General features: G+C 37.6%; 1 protein-coding gene across 12 annotated transcripts in view; it reads right to left on the reverse strand.

Annotated features, from left to right (window-relative positions):
- RALGAPA2 (Ral GTPase activating protein catalytic subunit alpha 2) overlaps positions 1-25,517 on the reverse strand; it is a 306,774-nt gene that overhangs the window by 162,457 nt on the left and 118,800 nt on the right. For all 12 annotated transcript variants that reach the window (XR_012158343.1, XR_012158341.1, XR_012158342.1 and 9 more), the window contains 2 exons: positions 7,199-7,327; positions 3,209-3,337 (listed from right to left, as the gene is read on the reverse strand). Coding sequence is in view for 9 of the 12 variants with exons in the window: in XM_073339773.1 (XP_073195874.1) it covers positions 3,209-3,337; positions 7,199-7,327 (258 nt within the window). In the remaining 3 variants the exon portion in view is untranslated. The remainder of the gene's footprint in view (positions 1-3,208; positions 3,338-7,198; positions 7,328-25,517) is intronic.

Consider the following 25,517-nt stretch of genomic DNA (forward strand, 5'->3'; position numbering starts at 1 on the left):
ACTGGGCTCAATGTTATGAGGAGGGTCCTCCCTCCCCCAGCCACTTTGTATAAGTCTGTCCATGGGGGCTCATTCTGGTAAGTGCGCTCAGAAACCCCCTTCCACACTGGGCCTTGCAAGTTAATTAGGCAGAGAAATGCCTATCTTCTCACTGTTGGTACATTGCTCTGGGACTAGGCATCCAGATGGCTGGCATGGGGCGGCAGTGTGCATGAGCAGAGGCAGAAACATAGGCGCACAATGACAGGTTTCAGAGTAACAGCCGTGTTAGTCTGTATTCGCAAAAAGAAAAGGAGTACTTGTGGCACCTTACAGACTAACCAATTTATTTGAGCATGAGCTTTCATGAGCTACAGCTCACTTCATCGGAGCTGTAGCTCACGAAAGCTCATGCTCAAATAAATTGGTTAGTCTCTAAGGTGCCACAAGTACTCCTTTTCTATAGGCGCACAGGAACTTTTGCTGAAAAAATTTAGGCGCAGAGTGAGTTTAGGTGTCTATACAGTGTTCGGAGGCAGCTGAGCAGCGGGGTTTGTGAAACCCAGTTTTGTCAGACTTAGCAGTTAGGCACCTAAGCCCTTTTGTGAATCCAGCCCTAGGGTGTCTCAGTTCTAAGCAGACAAGTCTGAAAATTTTGGCCTACTTTATTTAGTTCAGAAAAGGACTCAACCCTAATTTGCAAAAAGAAAAGGAGTACTTGTGGCACCTGAGAGACTAACCAATTTATTTGAGCATAAGCTTTTGTGAGCTACAGCTCACTTCATCGGATGCATTCTGTGGAAAATACAATGAGGAGATTTATATACACACAGAACATGAAAAAATGGGTGTTATCATACACACTGTAAGGAGAGTGATCACTTAAGATGAGCTATTACCAGCAGGAGAGTGTGTGTGTGGGGGTGGGGGGGACCTTTTGTAGTGATAACCAAGGTGGGCCATTTCCAGCAGTTAACAAGAACTTCTGAGGAACAGTGGGGGGTGGGAAATAAACATGGGGAAATAGTTTTACTTTGTGTAATGACCCATCCACTCCCAGTCTCTATTCAAGCCTAAGTTAATTGTATCCAGTTTGCAAATTAATTCCAATTCAGCAGTCTCTCATTGGAGTCTGTTTTTGAAGTCTTTTTGTTCAAGAATTGCCACTTTTAGGTCTGTAATCAAGTGACCAGAGAGACTGAAGTGTTCTCCGATTGGTTTATGAATGTTATAATTCTTGATGTCTGATTTGTGTCCATTTATTCTTTTACGTAGAGACTGTCCAGTTTGACCAATGTACATGACAGAGGGGCATTGCTGACATATGATGGCATATATCACATTGGTAGATGTGCAGGTGAAGGAGCCTCTGATAGTGTGGCTGATGTGATTAGGCCCTATGATGGTGTCCCCTGAATAGATATGTGGACACAGTTGGCAACGGGCTTTGTTGCAAGGATACGTTCCTGGGTTAGTGGTTCTGTTGTGTGGTTGCTGGTGAGTATTTGCTTCAGGTTGGGGGGCTGTCTGTAGGCAAGGACTGGCCTGTCTCCCAAGATTTGTGAGAGTGATTGGTCATCCTTCAGGATAGGTTGTAAATCCTTGATGATGCGTTGGAGAGGTTTTAGTTGGGGGCTGAAGGTGACTGCTAGTGGCGTTCTGTTATTTTCTTTGTTGGGCCTGTCCTGTAGTAGGTGACTTCTGGGTACTCTTCTGGCTCTGTCAATTTGTTTCCTCACTTCAACTGTAGTTGTAAGAATGCCTGATAGAGATCTTGTAGGTGTTTGTCTCTGTCTGAGGGGTTGGAGCAAACGCGGTTGCATCGTAGAGCTTGGCTGTAGACGATGGATCATGTGGTGTGGTCTGGGTGAAAGCTGGAGGCATGTAGGTAGGAACAGCGGTCAGTAGGTTTCCGGTATAGGGTGGTGTTTATGTGACCATCGGTTATTAGCACTGTAGTGTCCAGGAAGTGGATCTCTTTTGTGGACTGGCCCAGGCTGAGGTTGATGGTGGGATGGAAACTGTTCAAATCATGGTGGAATTCCTCAAGGGCTTCTTTTCCATGGGTCCAGATGATGAAGATGTCATCAATATAGCGCAAGTAGATGCTGGAAATGGCCCACGTTGAGTATCACTACAAAAGGTTTTCTTCTCCCCGCCCGAGCCCCCCGCTCTCCTGCGGGTAATAGCTCATCTTAAGTGATCACTTTCCTTACAGTGTGTATGATAACACCCATTTTTTCATGTTCTGTGTGTATATAAATCTCCTCACTGTATTTTCCACAGAATGCATCCGATGAAGTGAGCTGTAGCTCACAAAAGCTTATGCTCAAATAAATTGGTTAGTCTCTCAGGTGCCACAAGTACTCCTTTTCTTTTTGCGAATACAGACTAACACGGCTACTACTCTGAACCCTAACTTGGTTCATTTTAATATTTCTCATAACTCTATCAAGCCCAATTCATATCCGGTGGAGAATGCAAGAATATGACACCAGGTGTCAAGGAGGGGGTGTGTGGGAGGGTGGTCCTTCTCCTCTTCCCACCACCTGAAGTTCCCTACTTGGCATTTGAAGATTCTCCTACATCTTTACCCAAATTCCCCAGTATATTACTGTGGCACTGTATCTCATGGCTTTTGTGCAATCTTTACCACTAGGGCTGACTTCAGCGTAAATTAAACATTTTATCACTTGTTTAAAACAAGGCCCCCATACTGAAAAACATTATACCCATGTGTACAGTTACTCTCCTATGGAGTCCCATTGAAATTAATGCTCTAAGAAAACACATCAGAGCAAAACTGATTTCTCTCTCCAGTAAATGTACATTGTTTCATACTTTAATATAACATGAAAAACAAATATTGTGCATAGCCCCGTCTGTCAATGATGTACTTATATCTAAGGAACAGATACACTACATCATAATAAAAATAAATAGCTTTTTTATAATTTGAGATTTAAATGATTTGACTGACACAAATGAACAGCACCTGATTTTAGCTAGTTCTCTCTCCTTTAAATGAAAAAATTAACTTCACAAGTTGAAACATTTACACTATATTTTTAGTTCATTGCTAAAAATGGTCTGTAAAATTAAGAAAGTATCACTTATCAATTAATGTATGATCATTTCTTTAATGCATGATAAAAATAATCAAATTATTTAACCAAATGTAAAACTTCACTAGATTAGATAAGAATTAACTAATATAATTTTACTTTACTTTGACATCTGCAGCTCCTGCGATGATTTCATCAGCTTCACTGATGGGTTGTAATAGAGGGATTTCTTGGTAGATATTTGGAAAGCAAACAAGAGAACCAAGAATGGTATGAGCTTCTGACCGAGGGGCCTAAAGGAAAAAATACAAACATAATATATGTTATTTTTTCCAATAAGCTATAAAAAGAACATTTTAAAGAATGGTGATACTGTGTAACATCATCAAAGAGACTCAAAGTTCTTTGTACTTGATCACATTTCTCTTCTGCTCTTTTTTTGCTGAATTTGTACAATAAACTATACCCTCAATAGTAATCAGGCATTACCTTTGCATACTCAGCATAAAGTTTTGGTTTTATTATGATACATATTGTTCCTCCCATTGTTTCCTCCTATTTCCATTTTCAGATGGTCTTTAGGGTCAGTAGTTTGGCAAGAAGAGGCAAGCAACTGCTTCTGTAGGATCTAGCTCTCCAACTGACTGCACTGACCACTCTTGGAAATTAGGCCATTACATCCCACCTCAGGGTTAAATTTTCATTGATCCTCATCTGTTGTTCATGCACAATGCTTTATTGCCAACTCTTCTGGATAATTCTGTAGCTTCACCATTCTGGGGCTATCTGTGCTACTTGGAATCAATTCAAATATACGTGTAATACAGTAGAACCTCAGAGTTACGAACACCAGAGTTACGAACTGACCAGGCAACAACCACACACCTCATTTGGAACTGGAAATACACAATGAAGCAGCAGCAGAGCCCCCCACCCCTGCCAAAAAAAAGCAAATACATTACAGTACTGTGTTAAAAGTAAACTACTAAAAAAATAAAGAGAAAGCAGCATTTTTCTTCTGCATAGTAAAATTTCAAAGCTGAACGAAGTCAATGTTCAGTGGTACACTTTTGAAAGAACTAGAATGTTTTGTTCAGAGTTACGAACAACCTCCACTCCCGAGGTGTTCGTAACTCTGAGGTTACACTGTAATCAGAAACTACAAGATGTGTACTGTGCTTGCTGAACCAACGATAGAGTCATTAAAACCTTTGCTAGCTTTAATTATTTCTCTCAACCAAGTGATATGGAAGTGCTCAAAATGCTAGATACTTTCATGCAGTATCATATCAATAGCAAATTGTGCATAAATTATTACGCTGCATGCATTACAAATAAAATACTGCATTTAGTTTTACTCCATTAACTCCAAAACATGAGCCTCTCCTTTTAAAAATGGACATTAACATACTGATCTAAAATGAGATCTTTTCTACGATTTGGGGAGCCTAATTTTCATACATAAATGCCTAAATAGGCTGTTCAAATCCCATATTTGGAAGCTTAAAACACACAGCTAAACATATAAATGTCTGTTTTATGTGCCTATCTGCCGATTTGAGCATCTAATTGTAGAATTTGGATCCAATGTTTGAAAATTAGACTCACATGCACTGGATGCTAAAAGTGACTATACAATTAAAAATTAGAAGCCTATTGATATACTTGGAATGCCCAGGTAAACAGAGAAAGATAAATATCAGATTTATCTTTAAATATTTGAGTTTGAAATTTTTAAATATTCTTACTTTCTCTCTCTCTAGGATAAGGGGGGGAAATTATTTACTAAATGTTTCTCTTAACCTAGTTATCTGATACATTTGGCATATATGTTGGTAGTTACTGATGTTTATAATTTGAGCTCAACCTATAAATTGATACATATTTACAATCTCTAAATCTAGCTATACCTACCCACCTATCTGACTGTAGTTTTTTAGGCAGTTCTCATCAACATGGTATCTCAGTGCCCTAACTGTAACTTAATTAAGAAGTCTGTGCTTTGGACCTCTTATTTTGGTTACTATAACCTCTCTCTTCTCCAACAACTCCCCACTTACTACCTCTCTGCATTCCTCCCTCTTCAGGTGCTTAATTTAGGTTACTCTCATGCGCCTATGACCAACCAAATTCTCCCTGAAGCACTCCACTATTATAAATTTAAGTACTTTACTTGGAAAGGGCCTGTGCTACCTTGCTCCAAGTTTCTTTCTACACCCCATCTCTACTCTCTAGTGTCCTCCAAATGCTCCCCTAATTTTTCCACTCTGCTTTGCACTCTTTCATGCTTGGAATGTCTTGCCTAACAAATGCATCCTCTCCCTTCCTCCTCCAAGTGCTTCCTTAAAATCAGTTTCTTCTAGAAATCCTTCCTATCTTGTTTCTGCTCTCCAGCCTCTTCACATCCATCCTCACTTCTGTTCAATTTATTCGCAATTTTTGCTATGTCTTTGATAGTCAGCGTTTCTGGTGTAATGTATTTTGTACAGTAGTGTAGATATTTATGGCACACTATAAAACAATTTTAATAATATAGAAAACAGTAATGCTTCTATTTGTTATGGGGTTTTTTATGCAAAATAATTTAATGTAAATATTCTTTACATAAACTTTCTTTGCATTTGAACTGCAGTGTTACAGAACCAAATTTAAATCAAATTTGGTACAGGTTAACAAAAATTGCTCTTAGGTCAGGGTCAAGCATGGAAAATGTCAGCCTACATTTTAGGTATTAATTTTGCTCTCTAATCTAATATTTCCATCTGTGGCCTGATCGAGAAAGTTCATATGCGTGGGTATAATCCTGCACCCATGTGGAGCTTCCTTGATACAGATGGCTCCAACCTCATATATGAGCTTTCAGCACCAAGAGCTATGTGTTTTTATAACATGCCCATTGTTGCAATATCCAAGTGTCATAGTTATGGCTGCAAAACCAATCAACCAAACCAACCAACCTCCCCACATACTCACACAAGAGGTGTGCATGGGTCTTGAATGGAAATTCAGCATTTATAGTAACACTGATAGCATGACACTGGAAGGAGAGCATAGAGCATACACTAGAGTAGACCATATAAATAGACCAGGTATACCACAAAATGTTTCTTATGTAAAGCTCTATTCCAATTAAACTGTCCAAGAAAACGAAGGGCAAATAGATATATGTGCCTTAAGTATATCAATTAATTCTGCATATTTAGTAATCTTTCAAATAAAAATATTGCATAGCAAATATAAAATGGTTTGTGCCCTACAAGTGTTTTGTCAGAGGAAGGATTTTTAAAAAAAAATTCTTTTACATATTTACAAGGTGTTCTGCAGCACTTACTAGCTCTGCAAGCTTTTGATCAATAATCAGGTTGGTTAATTTTTGTGAGAACTGTACAAAATTGACAAAAAGTAAACTAAAACTGATGGCTGTAAATCCAAGGATCACCAAAAAACTCAGTTTATGGATAGCTAGGGGCAAAATGTTTCACCATTTGAATTCTGCTGAAAAAAAGAGCAGGTGATCTTTCTTCTTCCTTAACTCATACTCTGTGCCTATGCAGCTAACATACCTCTACACAACAATCTAAAGTTACTGTGCATAAAAACATCAATAATTACACTACTCACAAACACAGAGAAAGAACACCCTTGTTCTGATGTCCCATTCTTACGCACAAGTTCTCCTTGCTTTTGCAGGCTTGTCAGACTTTTAAACTTATTTTCGCCTACCAGTAATAGTTTTGTATTTTATTAAATTTTTTAAATTAGATTTGATGGTATCTGGTTCACATTGCTATTAACCCTTATAAAATGTAGGAAAATCTGCATTTGTTATGAGAAAGCTTTGTGTTTTCAATATTCATTTCTTGTAGAAAGCTAATGAGATTCTGAAACCCAAGTCTTGCTTTTAGTGTGTAAATGTGCTGCAATATTAGTGAGGATATGATTTCTCACATTTTGGCCTTTTGATGAAACACCTTTGCAATACTAGTGTCACCTTATCCTACAATTTCACACATCAGCTGCCATGGTATCTGCCCTGAGAGCCCAGTTTCACATTGCACTAATGAGTCAACACCTGTTAGAGTAGAGAAATCTGAACCTTGTTAGCGACTGTGCACTCTCCTGGGAACTTGGATGTTGAGCATTGTCATACTCACCTCCAACATGTCTGTACTAAGGATTCTGGCTGCAGCTGTGATGAAGTCTCCTATCAGCATTGTAAAACCAGGTAAACCCAAGAAGAAAAAGCAAGATGGGCAGTGTTTTATGACGGTATTTAAAATATCCTGAAAAGAAGGAAACGCTCTCTCAATTTTTATAGAAAAAAATATTTGAGAATATTTATCGTTGTATTTTATAATGATGTTACTGGTAACAGAAATTAAGTGCTAATACTTGATATATAAAACATAAATATACATATAATGGAGCACCCCAAAACATTGATATGGTTTACTATTCTGTCCTCGAGGTGCACACCTCCTAGAATGGTTTCCAATTCTTACTCCCTTTGAGAAAAATTCATAGATTTCTTTATTTAGAAACACACTGAAAAGGAAACAACTGTTTATAAGATGATGTGTTTTATGTTTATTAGATGTACTAAAACATTCAGTTGGTTTGTAAGTTTATGATACACTGATATACCATCAGAAATGGGCCACAAAATCATTTTATTCAGGCTTCCATGGCTATGTAACATTAATGAAATTACACTAGCTACTGTCCTTGATTCTGAGTAATTCAAGACAATAACTTACAGCCATTATTAAAACTTTAGTATGACTGCTTCATAGGAACGCTCAAATGTCAACACAAAAAGTACCTGGGCATAGCAAAGAGAAAGACAGTAACCGAGAAATCTTTGTTTAACTTTTACCAGAAGTCACACCTACCTATTACCATAATAAACTAGATAGGGGGAAAGATAATTTTTTCATTAATTATTTCATATGCTAAAAGGAAGTCTGCATTAATTTTAAGGAGTAGAACACCATCAAAAGCATTGCTGCCACACATATACGTATTGCGCGCGCACACACTTTCTTGGAGTGAGAATTTTTTCATTCCTTTGCCATCTGCTCAATTTTTTCACTGGCTGTCCTTATCGAGAAATGATCCCAACAATGTCCGAGTTGAAGTTCCACATCTACAAAACTTGAGTGGGTTCAAAATTAGACACAAAGTTTGCATAAACCCTGACTGCAATTATTATTTTTTCAGAAGAATGGAGGTAGTTGATTTCCATTGAAGTTCAAAACCTCGGTTTAAATTCTCATTCCTACTAAAAAAGAAAACTTATTCAAGAAAATTAGGCTCCCTCCCTTCCCCACAACTTTTTTAATGCACTAAAGAAGGCCTGACCTTATTTTAAATCGCAAAATATTCTTCCTGCTTGATTTTTAAATTAGAAATAAAGATTTGTCTACCTTGGAATAGTCCATCAGTAGCTAAAAAATTAGCAAGAATTTGACATCACAGGTATCAAGGCAGTGAAACTTGATTGATAATACAAATAATTTTATTCAAACGGTTTAAAACACTGTTTGTTTGTTTTTTTAAAATCACTTATTTAAACAAAAACACCTGAGAAAAACTCCCTTTGTTAAGGATTCAACATTTCCATCCTTTCAATTAAGATCTGAGAAAGTTATCAATCTACATTAATTCTGAAACCTCCAGTTATCCTCAACAATGAAGACCAGATTTGACATTTCTGAGAAAATTGGTCGTTAAAAAAGCAAGTCTTCTTCATACACATCATAAATAAGCAAAAAAGCATAAACTCAGTCTTTTTCCTACTTGCAGACCATTCTTTTAAATTACATCAGTAATTTGGAAAACATAGAAGTCTGAGCAAAAACTACTTATTATTTCTCCTCTAAAATATTTACATTAGCATACTGTGAAATGATAAACCAGCTTGTCTATTATAAAATTAAGAGATAATTTTTAATTTTGGCATTGCAGAAGATAGTGTTTTCACCTCTCTGAATGACCACAATGCCACTCAAGTTAATGTTTAAACTAGTTTTAATCACTTCCTTTGATACATTTTAAAGTCAATATCAGTCAATGCAAACATTCTAAAAGACTGAGCAGATGGATGCTGCAGCTCATAAAGTGGGTGGTAAACTCATGCTCTGAGGGCAGAACAAAAGATCCACCCTTTTTTTCATAATTAAGGAGCTGATTAATGCATTGGGCTCCTCACAACACACCTGTAATTACTAACAGAGGTAGGTATTGTACTGTGCTCTGAATATCAGGCATCACACTATACAGCAGCAGATGGGAGTACACTTCTGCTGACATATGCTACAATAAAAAAAATGCATGCAAACCTGGCTTAAAAGGTGGGAGAATGTAGCATATTTGATGATGAACACCACAAACAACTGCATTAACTTTGTCCTGCTTTCATTAATTCCATCTGTTCAAGTTATTAAACCAAATCTTCAATTTTCGTTTTGAAATCTTTAAAAGTTGGCTGTGGAAACTACAGAGGGCAGGGCTCTGTATAGACAAAAGGTCTGTGAACCTCCTGACGAGGCTTCAAAGATTCAATAAACACCCAGTCTTTTGGGTATTTATCCAACCTGAACCTGAACCTTTAGGACGATCACCCTTTACTAATGTCTACTGCTAGCACGGTTTTGATTAGGTTAAGAAAGCACTGCACACATGATTATGAAGCTTTAACTTTCGTCCTTTTTACATCACCTTCTGTAAATAAGCAAAGGAAGAAACGAATATAAATGGAAGACAAAGCTGTAGGAGTGAGAATACAGTTGCAATATAAAACAAGATGATGCAACTTTAGCACCAGATATGTTTTTACACTGCATTTTTCTAAACAATGCAAGAATTTAGTTACAGATGCCACATTTGCTGCTGAAGAACCATAGTAAAGTATCTTTTACAAATTTAAAAAAAAAGATTTTTTCCCCTGAAGTAAGTCAGAAAACTTCTATAAAATTGTTTTGAAAAGACTGCTATTACAGTGGAGTGACCCTCAGCTTCTCTTTTTCACTATTCACACTCAGGATTTGCAATTTTACACACGTCATGCTACTGGGTGACGTGGCAGGCTCACAGCTATTGGCACCAAAGTTATCGATGTATAATGGAGTAAAAGTCAGTTTACACTCAGTCTTTGACTTTATATCAGTTTCCACAGTCAAATTCTGATCTCAGTGATACCAGTATAAATCCATGATGGTTCTATTGACTTGTTTAACATTAATCCTGTTTTATACCACTATAAATAAAATCAGAATCTGAAAAAAAAAATAGGAAAAAGGCTTCTGCTTTACTTAAAATTAATACAAATAATATAACCTTAAAAATGAGAAGTTTAATGACAAAGTTTGTCAAATTTTATCTCTTATTTCCTGATTAACACACTTTTGTGCATTATATACATCTAGTGATAAAAGTTAGATTTTATGTAGTAATACAGTAGGTTTGCAGCTTATCAAAAGATTCAGATTTATGAGAAAGCAACCAAGTGAGAACATCTGTCCTTTATTCGTGATCTTGCAAAAATCAAGTAATTCAAACAGAGGCAAGTTGCTTCCTTCCCTTCCAAGCACGGTTCTATAAAAGTAAACTGTATTCAGCAGCTTACAGCCTAGTAAATGAATCACTTTAATTGAATGCTATGTACACAGTAACTGGAAAAACACAAGCAATAAGAAAAACATATGGTGATGGCAATAGAAATTGGTTTACTCATTTTGTACAGTGTTGTTTCTTTACTTCTTTCATAATTGACCTTTAGAAGGATAAATGTGTAAAATAATTTTGGTTTATTATGGCTCCAAACCTTTCAACAATTACACAAAATGAAAATCTAAAATGAAGTATTCATTCTGGAAGCATTTCCATTGTTTACATAATTGCACAGCTATAATTTAGTGTTCACGTTGTTATGGAAAAGTGAAAAAAAAAACCATTATGGACTATTTCAATTCCAAATGCTTCACCGTAGTGTCAAAAATGGAAAAAAAAAATCCTGTTTATGCCAGTCTAAAACGGATTAACCCTATAATTGATAACATAACATATTTCAATACAGAGTATTCTAGCAGTGAACAAAATAACATCATATGGTCATCACCATCCTCGGAGTATGTGAAAAAAATGTTTACGCAAGTTCACTGGAAGGTCAATTATAAAAATATTCTTCACTTAGTTTTTGCTCAGGCTATTGCAGATTATAGGTGTAACAAAATAGCTTGCCATCTGTCTTTATCAGGTTTCCCAACTGTCCCTCATCAGGAACAAGCTGGGTTTTTCACTGAAAGTTCACCTTGTTCTTCAATGAGATATCACCAGGGACTGGAATTTACAAAAAGGAAAATATTCATCACAAAATTGCTCTGTTTGTTTTGAATTTTTTAAAAGGAAAAAATACTTAAATATGTTGCTTTATTAATTTTCCAGAGAAGATTTTTTGTCCTTTTCCTTTTTCAGAGTTTCAATAGAGCTACTATAAGGTTTGAATAGACAAAGGATAAACAGGCTGAAACACTTGATAAAGGAACCCTCACTATTCTAGCTACAATATTTTAGGTTTCTAAAACACTAATCTAGTTTCAACAAAAATGTATAAAAGAATTTTAACTCACATGAAGCAAGGTGATTATTTTGATAGAAGAGCTATGAAAGTCTGTCACTAAAAAGTATTCTCAAAACAGTAATAGGTACTAAAATGTATTTTCATCTGACAGAAGGGAATGGATGTTAAAATTATGTATGGTCAATGCTTTGAAGCTGGTGACACAGAGATGTCATCCTGAGGAAAAAAGAGAGCTTAATAAGTGAAAAGAATGGAACTAGACACGGAACCAGGGATGACTGGAGATGAAAAGGGATAAGAACATAAGAACGGCCATACTGGGTCAGATCAAAAGGTCTATCTAGCCCAGTATCCTGTCTCCCGACAGTGGCCAATCCCAGGTGCCCCAGAGGGAATGAACAGAACAGGTAATAATCAAGTGATCCATTCCCTGCCACCCATTCCCAGCTTCTGGATGGATCTTGGTGCCAGCCTGAAGGGTCAGGGGCATAAAGTAGGAGACTTCAGAGTTTGAAGGGAAGAAGAGTGAAGAGGTGGAAAGAAGAAGGGGGCAGAGGGAGAGAAGAAATCAAGTTGGATGTTATTTATTCTGTACTTAAATTCCTGGGCAAAAAAGGGGGAGGGAAGGGCAGGGATGTGGGTTTAAACAGCTGGGAAACAAAGGCACAGAAGAGACTGGTGAGGCCTTCAGCATAAGAATTGATTAGTAAGGAAAGGTAAAGTTATTTACCAAGGACAAGGGCAGAGATGAGAGGCAAGCAAGGGAATTTAAATTGTAGCATGTGACCATAGCTACCAGACTCACTCCAGAGTTCCTTGTTTCTGTAAGAGACAATTTGCAGCTGGAGGGGAGGAGCTATGGAAGGGGGAAGGGATCCTATTAGGTTGATGTTATAGGAGCTCTCATTCCCTGACCTCTGAAGAAGGTATCTGAAGTTCTACCAGGCATTGGTAGAGCAGCTTCATGGAATGGCTTTAAATGTAGCTTTGTGACTCTCTTTAATACTATACACATAATACCCATATGTCTGTACAGTAGTGTAAGATTTTACTGAAAAAAGGTGCACTGCTAAATGCTTATCTAGAAAATAGCATTTGGGAAGAGAAGGGGAGGGGAGAAATTCATTATAATTTTGGTTGCCTTCCAAGAGTTAACAAAATAATAGTAGAATATGAAAGTCTTATGAAGTTTGATGTTTTTATAAAACTAATAGATCTGTAAAGATGAATGTAATACACACAATGGCTTATGGTTTCTGAAATGCCTCAGAACTAAGGGTCCTGATCTGCAGCACTTCATTAGCCACATAAATATCTACAAAGAGTACTTTTTCTATGGAGAACAAAAGCAAAGCTGCTTGCTTATTGTGTCTTTAGAAAACAATGCTCTACCCAGCTAATACTTGTTCCAGTAAACACCACTAATAGCTTGGCAATCTAAAAGTTCTACACTACTCCTCATTGTATTTATAAATAAGAACTTAATACAAAAAGATATAAAAGCCCACAAGTACTTTTTTTACTTCAAATCAATGGTGATACAAAATAGATAATTTAAATGGCTTCTATAACAGCTGTCACATAAAATGCTTCATATTACAAATTACTAAGATGCCTAGCTAAATCAAAATGACATCTCTCCATACACATTGTTTCTACAGAAGCTTGCTACACAACTACTGTGTTATTTCCTTGCCACAAGTACCAAAAGCATATTCAAAATATGTTAAAAAACCCTCCTCTCACATCTAAATATGCAGACTATATTTATTGACATACGTGGCATAAATAATTTGTATCAATAATGTACATTCACTTTTTCTAAGCCTGGTCTGGTCACACTTGTTATTAAAATGAAAAGAAGAAATGAAGTGAAAATCTAACCCTTAACTTTTCAGTCTTCAGCTGTGCAGCAATTTGTTGGCTTACACTTTCTATATGAAGGAACAAATCCAATCTCTCTGTATTGAAATTTAATCACCAAGTACATCTGTTAACTCAGCAGGGCTTCTTCTTTAGGTTTTAGTTTTACTCTTAACTTCATGGAAGTAAAACATGGTGCAACTGCAGTGCCTTCCCGTTATTCTAAAACTGCAGTTATCACTGAGCATTTCTAAAATCCTGTTCTTTAAGAATATTCTCTAATATATTTTTTATCTTAAAATCCCAGCTCCAAAATGAACTGCTCAATTACATTGAGACTGCAGCCATGAAATCTAATTGTTACACTTCCACATTTTTTATGGAATTAAACCTCAAAGTTTGGAATGTTATCTAACCCATTTACCCACATCTCAAACATTCTCTTTTGCCCAATGGGCATGTATTGTATGGCGTATGTTATCAAGACATTATACTAAGTATATTCATCTATGTGTATAGTTGTGGCAGGAGGCGAAGAATCTCTGAGGGAAACTGACACCAAATCAGGTTGGGGTTCTTTAAAAGAATCTCTCCTTTCAAGTTTAAAAAGAAAAGACTTTAAATCTACACAGTGAAGTGACCCTGCCCAATAAAAGCATAGGTTTGTTTTTTTTGTTTTTTTTTAAGAAGAAAATCCAGAGGGACAGTTTCAAATGGCAGCTAGGCACCCAATTCACCCTGAAAGCCCTCCTCAAACTACATGGTGCAGCTCTTGCCATAATAGCAAGAAGTGAACCATGAAACCTGTGAAGATTTGGTTAAAGAACAAAAAAGCATCCAAAAGATGGAAATGCTTATTCAATGCAGATCTGGAGTTATACAGACCTCTTCTGTCTGGAAATTTGAAAAGAACTGATCCAGTCATAAGATTTCTAGTATTTCTGGTTTCAGATGACACCAGGAAATTACAGAGCTGTATGAAGCACGTCTTTATTAAGGTTTCTGAAATAATAAAAAATGATTTCTTACCACAGTAAATATAGGTCTTTGAATATACAGAGGCAACATTCTCAAACACGTTGTAGGATCTATACCCTTTTGGATCCCTTCTCTGACCTTTTGGAAGACCTGTGTGCTCCAGTGCTTTGGGAACCATCTAGAAAGCCAAACCGATTGAAGCTACAGGTATATCCTCCTGTGGCACTGAACTTTTGAAGCTGAAATCATAAACAGGCCATGCAGCACCAATCACATCAGACCCTTTTGCAAAACCACTATGGCAACAGAAGATGGCGGGAAGGTGGTTGGGTAGTGTGAATACACAGAGGCAAAATTTTCAAAGAAACAGTTATTATGGTAATAATTTTTCCTTCTCTGTAGGGCCTCTGAATATTCCCACTTGGGGAAGATTCGTGAGCAGTAGAATCCCCAAGTGCTAGTAAATAAGCAAGCAAGAATAGATGTAGATGTCAAGTGGAGAAAGCTAGGCTGTGTGAACGAGTGTACCGAACTCCAGGTAGGAGTCCTACAGATATCTATTTTGAATGCATGCCATCAGTCCCATCTTGGTAGTGGTAGTAAGCTCTAAGACCAAGAGATACGGACTTCCTTGCTAAAGCATAACATGTCTCAAAAGACATCCTATTCTACTTAGATAATTGTTGCGTGTAAACAGTATTCAGGTTATACTAAAGGCTACAAAAAGTTTAAATGCCTTAATCCTTCCCAAATAAAAGCTCAAAGCCCTCTTGAAATCTAGCCTGTGCTATCTAATTTTCCCCCAAACAAGAATGAGGTTGTGGGAAGAACACCAGAAGAAAAATGGTCTCAGGTGGAAATCACACACCATTTTTAATATAAATTTGGGTTGAAGACATGGAACCTGCATGATACCATGAAAGAAGGATTATAAGTTTATAAGCCTATAGTGCACAGTTCTTCCAGATGTAATTGCAATTAAAAAGCGCTGGGCCAGAGTCACAGTTGGAGCAAATTGGCATAGCTGTACTGAAGACAGTGGAATAGGATCTCTGACCTTTTGGAAGAGTTTAAACAGATATTTCAGGTGACTAAAACCCATACAGCCATCCACTGGTAGAAGATTGCTTGTTCAGTGTGATAGATGCACCCTGAAAGAGAAGAGGCAGCTGCTGACAACAGAACAAAATAAATTATACAACACAGACCATGGAGACTGACCTCTCTGGTGTACCTAGAGGGAAAAAAAAGACTTCACTTCTCATAATATTTAAGCATTGGTGACTTTCTGGACTGCAGCAGACTCATGTGGAATCTCCTAAAGAACATGTCATGTGAGAATTAGACAATGTCCTATGTTCTAGCCCACAAACAGGGATAACTCCAGATCAGACTCAAACTGTTTTCCTGAGATAGTATGTTCAATGATACTGATGGAAGAAATGACAGGTCTATGAATGGCCAGTCCCAATTCTTCAACAGCAGATTCAGCACAAACTGTTCCAAGAAACACTTATGTTATCTCTGAAGCTTGTGACTGGGGTTGACTGCCAGCATATGCTTTTTGCCGTCCAGATGTAGAGCTATCAGATGCACTTGATGAAGCAAACATTGCTTCCTAACAGGTTTTTTTGAGCATCAGGCTGGTTGTTGATAGAATATATAGATCCTGTGCTGTCTGTTTTCCCTTAAACAAAACCCTTGATGAGTGGTAGAAAATATTTTAGAGCCCACCATTTATAGCTTTCAGATCCAAAACATTTAAACGGAATTCAGTCTCCACACAGTCCACTGAGTATGAACTTTCAGCTCCTGGGGGATGAGCTCCCCAGCTTTAATAGATAACAATGACTATCACAAGAGTTCTTGGTGAAAGATTGAAAATTTCAACACACTGTCTGGAAGCTCCCGCCAATGGAAGGTCATAAGGCTTTCAGAGGAACACATGCTAGAGCTGCCATATCATACACATTTGGGGTGAATTTTGTTGCATGAGATGGGTACTTGCTAAACATCTTGGTGAAACAGACATGAAACGGACAACACCTTGCACTGATGTTTAGTCCCCCCACATAAAAATTGAGATTTTTTTGTGAGATTAGGAAAGTGGCATCATTTGAACCAAGAGCCAAAATCCAACTGGAGTTGGAATGACAGAAGCTAGCGTCAAGCATGTGAAATTTAAATCTTTTGATGAAACTGCTTCGTTTCCAGGAGGCCATCTTTCTTTTCTGGTATAAAGAAGTACTGTAAATAAGAAGCTTGACCTTTTGCCTCTGTACTGCTGAGGAATGGCTCCCATTCTTAAAAAATGTACTTCTAATCTGAAGAGTTTCCAGAGAAAAACACTGATAAGGGAGGGTTTATGCCGTGGAACTGGATTATATTTTGATGAAAAATGAATGGACTCTACTACTGCATCAAATAGCAATTCCATCTCAAGACACCAGGAAACAGCCTCCAAAGGTTGGTGGGTGGAGTACAAGGGAAGGAAACTGTTTATGGGTTCATGGGCAACATCAAATTTGAGGCCTTCCTCAGAAATTACTGCTGTGTATTAACATCCTTAATTCCATTAAATAAGGTCTCCCCCCCTCTATTGGAATAACTAAAAGGAGACACAGAGTATTTAATTTGATATAAAAGAGGAGAATCCTAACAGTTTCTACAAAATCAAGTGTTAAGAAAAACATCATTCTAGTGTATCATCTTTTCAGAGACCATTATACAATCAAGTCCAGAATTTCGATGTTAGCGTCAGTTAAAGGAGTATCATACAATTTGCCTAGCTAGCAAACAAAAAGATTGACATTTAATACACAAACAGTGTACAAAGCATTTGAAATACTCTTAAATAATTTAAAACAAACACCATAACATAGTCACTCTACTACTGTGGTAGACATAGAATGAACTTTGGTTTGTAACATTGGGCTTGTTTTTGTGTCCATTGAAATCAATAGCAAAATTCCCATAGACTTCAATGGTGCAGCATCAGGTGCATAATGCAATACTACATAAGGTTTTAGTATAACATTTATGTATTTATACTTTATGCATACACAGTATGTTCTTTCTCTTCTGATCTTCTTTCAGAGGTCATTTTTCACTTTGTAGTGTGGCCTAAAACGTAGCGTGTCACCTAGATTCTTTAAAACCTGAAAGGAGACTGGAGTGTTTTTCAGTTGAAATCCTCACACCTCTGTCTTGGCAACAAAAAAAAGTCTGGTGGCTCCTTCTAGCTAGTAGCACCCAGTCCTTTGTTAACAGGAACACAGGAATCCCCACACTGGATCAGACCTGGTCCAGTATATGGTCTTTGACAGTGGCCAACACCAGATGCTTCAGAGGAAGGAAGAACCACCCAGCAGTAAGCAGATATGGGATAATCTCTCCCCACATTAGGTCTCATCCTAATTTCTAATAATTTGGAATCAGTTTAATCTTGATGCGTGAGGTTTAATATTCATTCCAAAATTTCTGTTAGTAATAAATAACAAGAATATCCAGATTTATAATTATCTGTTTTAGTATCTAATCAGTTTTTTTTTTTATCTTGCTAACATTTTACCTCAATGCCATCCTGTGTCAATGAGTTCCACGGTCTAATTACATGTTGTGTGGAAAAGTATTTCCTTCTATCAGTTTTGAATTTATCACCATTTACTTTCACTGAATGTCCTTATTCTTGTGTTAAGAGACAGGAAATAGAGAACTACCATATCTACCTTCTCTAGACCATTCATTATTTTATATACATTTATAACATTGCCTCTCATTTCCTCACTAAAATAAACAATCCCAATCTTTTTCAATCTCTATTCATATAAGGGTTTTTCTGGGAATTTGATCATTCTCATCACCATTTTCTGAATCCCTTTAATCTTGCAATATCGTTTTTGAGACAGGGTGACCAGTACTGTGCACAGCCTCCAGATAAGGCTGTCTACATCACTGGATTTATATAACGGCATTATAGCTATATATTATTCTCCATCCCATTCCTTAGGCATCTTAATACCTTTTCAACAGTGAACTTTATTTGCCATTGTGTTGTCCATTCACCTGGCTTGGGTAGGTCTCTCTGAAGTTCCTCAGAGTGCTCTCTGATCTTGGCTGACTTAAAATAACTTTGCATCATCTGCATAGTTTGATACCTCACTGCTCACTTCCCTTTCCACATTTCTGTAGGCAGAGCTGGGAGTGCCACCTGTACTTAAGGTTGCCATTTATACGACTCTTCAGTTCCTCATAATTTTCCAAACTAATTTGTAGGGCTGAAATTTTCCATGGTGGGTGTGTGCCTCAGGTTGAATTTGGGAGGGAGGAGAAGAAGGGAGAGAATTTCAGCAAAAGTTATTCAGCTGTTCCTGAGAATGAGATTAGGGGAAAATATGTTGCCCAAGTTAAAAAACTTCTTACAACCATTTTGTTGAGAAGCTCTGGGGCCTCAGTGCTTTACAGCAGCGACTTAAAATTTGGAAGGGGAAAAAAACATCCCCAGTATCAGGGATGTGCCTTTTGCTGCTTCCACGAAAAATGGCTCAAATTTCACCAAATTATAAGACTATGAAAAATCTCAGTTCACATGCTCAGTAGAAGACAGTTTAGCAGCTAAATTCTTTGAAGCATCAATCTGCGTTAAGCATGTTGCAGCCCAGGAGGGCCAGGTTGAGCAGGACATTTTTTGAAATTGCTGCTCCTGGCTGCTGAGGTGCGAGGCACTAGAATTAAGAGACTGTCTCTTGTGTTCTCAGTGCCCCTCCTGGGCCCACACAAGGGGAAGAAGCAGAATTCAAATGCAGAAGTGACAAAAGCTGGACCTAGGAAGGGATGGGGGAAAAGGAGAGGACGGAGGGAGTAGATTGGGACAAAGAGTTAGGGGACATGCAGCGACTGGGTCTAGGAGCTAATAGTGGGTAAGGAAACTAGGACAGAGAGCCAGTGTAAAATGGGATAATACCACCACTTCACCTCACAGAGGTGGTGTGAAAATAAACGTATTAATGTTTGTGAAGCACTCAGATGATAAAGCTCCACAGAAAAGCTATCAAGAAATTAATAATTCTGTATTCAGAAAAGGGTCTGAATAGTTTATAATAAATAAATCACAGAGCCACACATTGATCAATGTGGACCAAACAAAATGTTGAATAGCTGCTCTTTTCGTAAGCATCATTGCACAGGCTACCCTAATTCTGGCATATCTGCAGATCTAAGAGTTGTCTTTGCCACCTACCTTTCTTTTAACATAGTTTGGGGGTAGGGGGTGGTATACATGTAATTCATTACTATACTTAACACAGGATCTAGTATGGATCCTGGAGGCACCCCACTATTAATCTTTTGCCATGATGAAAATTGACCATTTAATCCTACACTCTTTGTTTTGTCTTTGCCCACCGCAATACTTTGCCTCTCACCCCATGACTATCTAATTTCTTTTGTAGCTTCTTGTGAGGGACCCTGTCAAAGTCTGAAAAACTAACTTGTTTGAAAGTCTAAATTATGTTCACTGGTTCTCCTTTATCCACTACTTCACTGATACAGTTCAAAAATTCTAATAGAGTAATGAGACATGATTTTCCTTTGTAACTTTGAAACTATGTTGGCCAGACACTATCAAACCATGATCTTCCAAGTGTTTTATAATTCATTTTCAATTATTTTAATAGGTCATTCACTCACCATTCCTTACCCATCCTGGCTACTAGCCATTAATGGACTTAACCTCCATGAACTTATCCAGTTCTTCTTTAAACCCTGTTATAGTCCTAGCCTTCACAACCTCCTCAGGCAAGGAGTTCCACAGGTTGACTGTGCGCTGAGTGAAGAAGAACTTCCTTTTCTTTGTTTTAAACCTGCTACCCATTAATTTCATTTGGTGGCCCCTAGTTCTTATATTATGGGAACAAGTAAATAAGTAAATCCATTCCTCCTCCCCCGTCTTTGGGCTTACAAAAGAGAAGTTCAGGATAATCATGTGGACTATGATGGCATATCAGCCCAATATGTTCTCTATCTGTATATAAAATTTTAAAATTATAAGGTGGGAGGGTATTCCCACACCCATATGTTATAATTAATTCTTATTTTCCACTACACAGTATGATTTCTCCTGTCTGAAAAAAGGTGATGCAATTGTTGCATAGGATTGTTCATGTCTTGGTACTGGGATGTTTGTTATTAGAGGCAGGTATGGCCAAATTACAGGCATCTCAGTTACATCACTATCTTTCTTTCTTTCTCCCTCTCTCTGTAAGCTAATTGCTAAATCTTAAACTCAGAATGCCTTTGGGAGCTTTGCATAAAATACTCTCTCTTACATTGCTCTTTTATATACTGTACCTCAAAAGAGGAGACAGACATTTCTGGCAAGTTTGAAATGTTAGGTCACATTTGCCATTAATTATACTGTATTTCTGTATGAACATAAATCAAGAGGATATTTTTTAGTTTTATTCCTTTTCTAGCAATATAAAAATCGATAACACAGAGAAGAAAAAAGTGCAAATTTTGCATACATATAGCCTTCAATAAGGAGTGCTGTCTTTGCCAGTCTGACTAGAGTTGTGAGAGAAATAAAGTGATAAGCAAATAAAGACAGTATATGTGCTTTAACTATGAGGTATTGTCCTTACCGATTTAAGAGTACCTTGTATGCAGTTATCCAGACACATACAGTATGCAGATAAATATGCACACATATCTGGATGCCTGTGCACTGACATAAACCCAACTGTGTTGGCTGTTCAACTAGTATCTTCTTGCTAATACTTTGCATGATTTCTTTTCCGAAAGAAAGTTGTCAAACCTTTGTCAAATTGAAAACCATGCCAGCTGTGTTGTGAGCAACTATTCAACAACAGGTTTGAATCTGTGATAAAAAGTCTGTGGGATTTTTGTTTTTAAATAATGAAACATTTCAGAAAAGGCTTATTACTTATGCCATCTTCCAAGCGGAACCAATGAAACTCTTGATAGCACATTTCAGTGAAAAGGCCCCTGGGCTGTATATTTACTTAAGTATATAAACACAAGAACTTTAGCTCAAATAAGCAACATAGTTGTGTGGTGTTCCTCAGTCTTTATGCTCTCTCATCACTGTGAGCTTTGAAGACCGGGCACTCTCAATGCCCAGCCACCTGGGGATGTGATTATTAGTCAAAATATTTGCTTAGATTGTAAGGTCCTTGGGGTGAGGACTGTCCTTCTGTATGTGTCTGTACAGTGCCTAGCACAATGAGTCCCTGGGTCTATGATCGGGCCCCGTATGTGCTACCATAATACAAATATTAAGTAACAGTGATATTACTATACTGTATAAAAAATAGTTAGGCATTCATTTAAACAAATCTATTAAATACCACTGACTTGTGGGGTTTTTTACCAATATCTACATTATTAATTATATGAGGTTTAATAAGTTGTGCTGATTCTGCCACAGTAATTTGTTTATGACTGAGGCATCACTTAGTTCCCTGAGAAGCATTATCTAAATTCTGCCCCAAAACCGCTGCATTGTAACATGCCATTGCAGTCGTTTTGGGGCATCCTGAGGCAGCTTCAGATAAATTTGAAAATTTAGGTTATTGAATTAAATATGGAAATAAACATGAAAATAAAGATCACAATATCACCTCTATTTTAATGTGATGTTAAATTAGATTGTGTTCTAATGATAAAGTTTAAATTTTGACTGTGCTGTACATTTCTGTATTGAAAATCTACAGCACTGCTATAGACTCTGTCAGGGGAAATCAGAAGCTTTGGCAGATAAGGCAAGGAACTGTTGGGGCTTCCGGCACCAAAGCAGCTATGGTAAACGTTTGAATCTGTGTGAGAACTACTACATTAGCTAAACGTTAAAATGATCAGAAGCGAAATAGTTAACAAGACTGATGATGCAATTTGCATAATTAGATTTCAAAGTAAATACCCCGCTGAGCTGAAAGGAGTAATTCATATTTGTCAGAGCTACTTTTTCAGGCGGCCTGCCGACTCAAACAAATATCACTATATAAGTTTGTACCATTTCTTCTTTGGGAGGCTTTCATCACAACCTTAAGAGCCATGAATTTTTTTTTTTCAAATGAATGTTTAGGTTCTGGTCTACAGCTCTGAAGCAAGGGTGAATTCTGCAGGATTATTACATACTTAGGGCCCTGTTTATGATGCATACTATGTGTCCAATGGTACCTCATCCCATTACACAAATATATCAGTAGGTAGCATGTTATTAACAACTATGTAGGTTCATGTAATCAAAAGTTTACACAGTAGTATATAGTAGTATATTGTAGTTGTTGAGCAGCAGGCATTAAGACTGAGTACTTTGATGCCAGGTTATAATGTTACACCACATTTGGTACCAAATATGCTTGCTGTGTTTCTAGCTGAGAAACAAAGTTTTCCCAAATCAAATCAGTTATTTTTGGCTAATACAACCACCTTCTTTGTAAATATTCATACGTCTATTTATAGCAGATTTTATCCTCAGTTTATGAAACAGATCTGAGTTGTTGATCTGGCAGCACGATATTAATCACAGGCATGACACTCAGATAAATAAAAAATAGTAATAATCACAACAAACATTTATTCATGAGTTTTGAAAATCAAAAGGAACAAAGAGTTAATGATTCCTCTGAGCAGTTTTTCAGATAATTTAAAAGTAGACAAAAAAGTAAGGGAATATAACATGACAGGAAACTTGCAGTCAAGTGTGCCACCAAGAGGCAAAAATCAGCAAGCCACGTAAGAACAAAAGGACAGTGTTAACATGTGACAAAACTGAAAAACTTCAGAATGGTTTATAACTAAGAATCTGCATTCACTATGCAGTCTTTACACCTTGACCAGATTTAAATTCTAGACTGTAAGAATATATTAAAGATATACAGTCATATATAAAAATTAAATTAAATTAAATTAAAAGCGGCTCCAAGGTGAAAGTGTTGTCTGGTAAGTAAGTTCACTGGTTTTAAAAATGCCAGAGAAATTCTACTTTGTGACAGTAAGTTACAGTAAAAGAGAAACAAGAACAGTTTATAGTTAGAATACATAGCAGTGAGCATTTCATTTTACATTTTTGGCACTGATTTTTTAAGAAACACAAAACAAACATTGCAATAAAAAGATGAAAAATACAAGACATTTAAATTAATAGAGCAGTCATTATTACCAACACTAAGATAAAGGAATCCAAACACACAGGGCTAGATTTCCAAAATGGCTCAGCATCATCAACAGAGGCCAGATTTTCAAAAGAGCTCAGCACCCAGCAGATCCCTTTGTTCTCAGCAGAAGCTTCTGGGTGATGCATTTTTTGAAAGTCTAACCAATTTGTGTAGATACTGTGACAAAGTTCTTCCTCTGCCTTGGTGGGTTATGTGCTTTCGTGCGGATTTGCTCGCTTCAGAGGTTCACAGCTGTCCTCAGTTTGGCTCCTTTTGTTAGTGACACAAACCTGCCGTTCACTCAGCTAACCTCATCACTGGCCGGCATGGAGAAAAGGAGGACAACAATCCCTGCAGTCTCTGCTGGCCCACCTAATGGGTCAGGGGACGGGCCAGAGACCTTCCCCTCTGATGGGACCCACAGTCCAGGTCAACTCCTCTTATATCAAATAGGGAGTTGGGGGGATGGGGTGAACCCAGGCCTGCCCTCTACTCCGGGTTCCTGCCCAGGGCCCTGTGGATTGCAGCTGTCTACAATGTCTCCTGTAACAGCTGCATGAGAGCTACAATTCCCTGGGCTACTTCCCCATGGCCTCCTCCCAACACCTTCTTTGTCCTCACCACAGGACCTTCCTCCTGATGTCTGATAACACTTGTACTTCTCAGTCCTCCAGCAGTATGCCTACTCACTCTCAGCTTCTTGTGCGCCTCTTGCTCCCAGTTTGTTGCATGCACTTCACTAACTGAAGTGAGGTCCTTTTTAAAACCAGGTTCCCTGATTAGCCTGCCTGTCCTAATTGATTCTGGTAGCTTCTTAATTGGCTCCCGGTGTCCTAATTAGCCTGCCTTAATTGGTTCCAGCAACTTCCTGATTGTTCTAGAACAGCCCATTATCTTACTCAGGGGAAAGGGACCTGCTTAATCTGGGGCTAATATATCTACCTGCTATCACTCTCCTGCAGCCATCTGGCCTGATCCTGTCACAGTACCGAAATGGAAGAAAGAATTTTGTTGAAAATGCCCCACAGCCAACTTTAAAGTTTCTGTTGGTTCTTTGTTTTGTTTTTAATTTTTGTATGGGGGAGGGAGGGTCCAAGACCACAGTGCCAAAGAATACTAGTTTTCTTCTTTTTGTAATGTCCATGTAACAGCCATGCTACAGCATTAATGCACCCATGACACATCAAATTATAGGTGTGTCTGCAGTTCTTTTACCCATTTGGAATAAACTGGACCTATATTAGCTTTCCATTGTATTAAACCTTTTGCTACCACAAGACACATCAGTTCCCTTTTCTTGGTGTTTGCTGGAAAATTTAATGTGTCTACTAATTGCAATATAAAGATTTATGTTGATATTTGTATTCTTGAACAACATTCTTCAATGATGTGCGCCATGAAAGGGCTCTCTCCCCACGTATCATCGTCACATGAATACATTTTTAGAAGATTTACTAATATCCTCATAAAAAACATGGAAAACTATTTTTAGAGATGTTCCATTTTGTTTAAAATATCTTACTTCCTGTAGTTTTTACACGATGTATATTTGCCCAAAAACCGAAACTTAGTTTAAGAGCAGATCTCTTTGTGTTGCCTGCTCCTCACATTAATCCATAATTTCTAATATCACTCATTTCCTGATTTCCCATTGATTTATTACTAAGTCTTTCACCAAGATTTAACACAGGAGCTAGAAACTGTATTCATGCAAGCCACACAAGTAAGCAGGATCACACTGGTGGCTCATAGTCATCCTGTGATCAACCAGTACACCCAGATCTTTCTTCTCCTCTGCCACTTCCATGTCCGCAGTTTATACCAAAAATTCTTGTTGTTAATCCCTAAATGCATGACCCTGCACTTTGCACT

The sequence above is a fragment of the Lepidochelys kempii genome, chromosome 3 (genome assembly GCF_965140265.1).
Source record: "Lepidochelys kempii isolate rLepKem1 chromosome 3, rLepKem1.hap2, whole genome shotgun sequence".
NCBI lineage: Eukaryota > Metazoa > Chordata > Testudines > Cheloniidae > Lepidochelys > Lepidochelys kempii.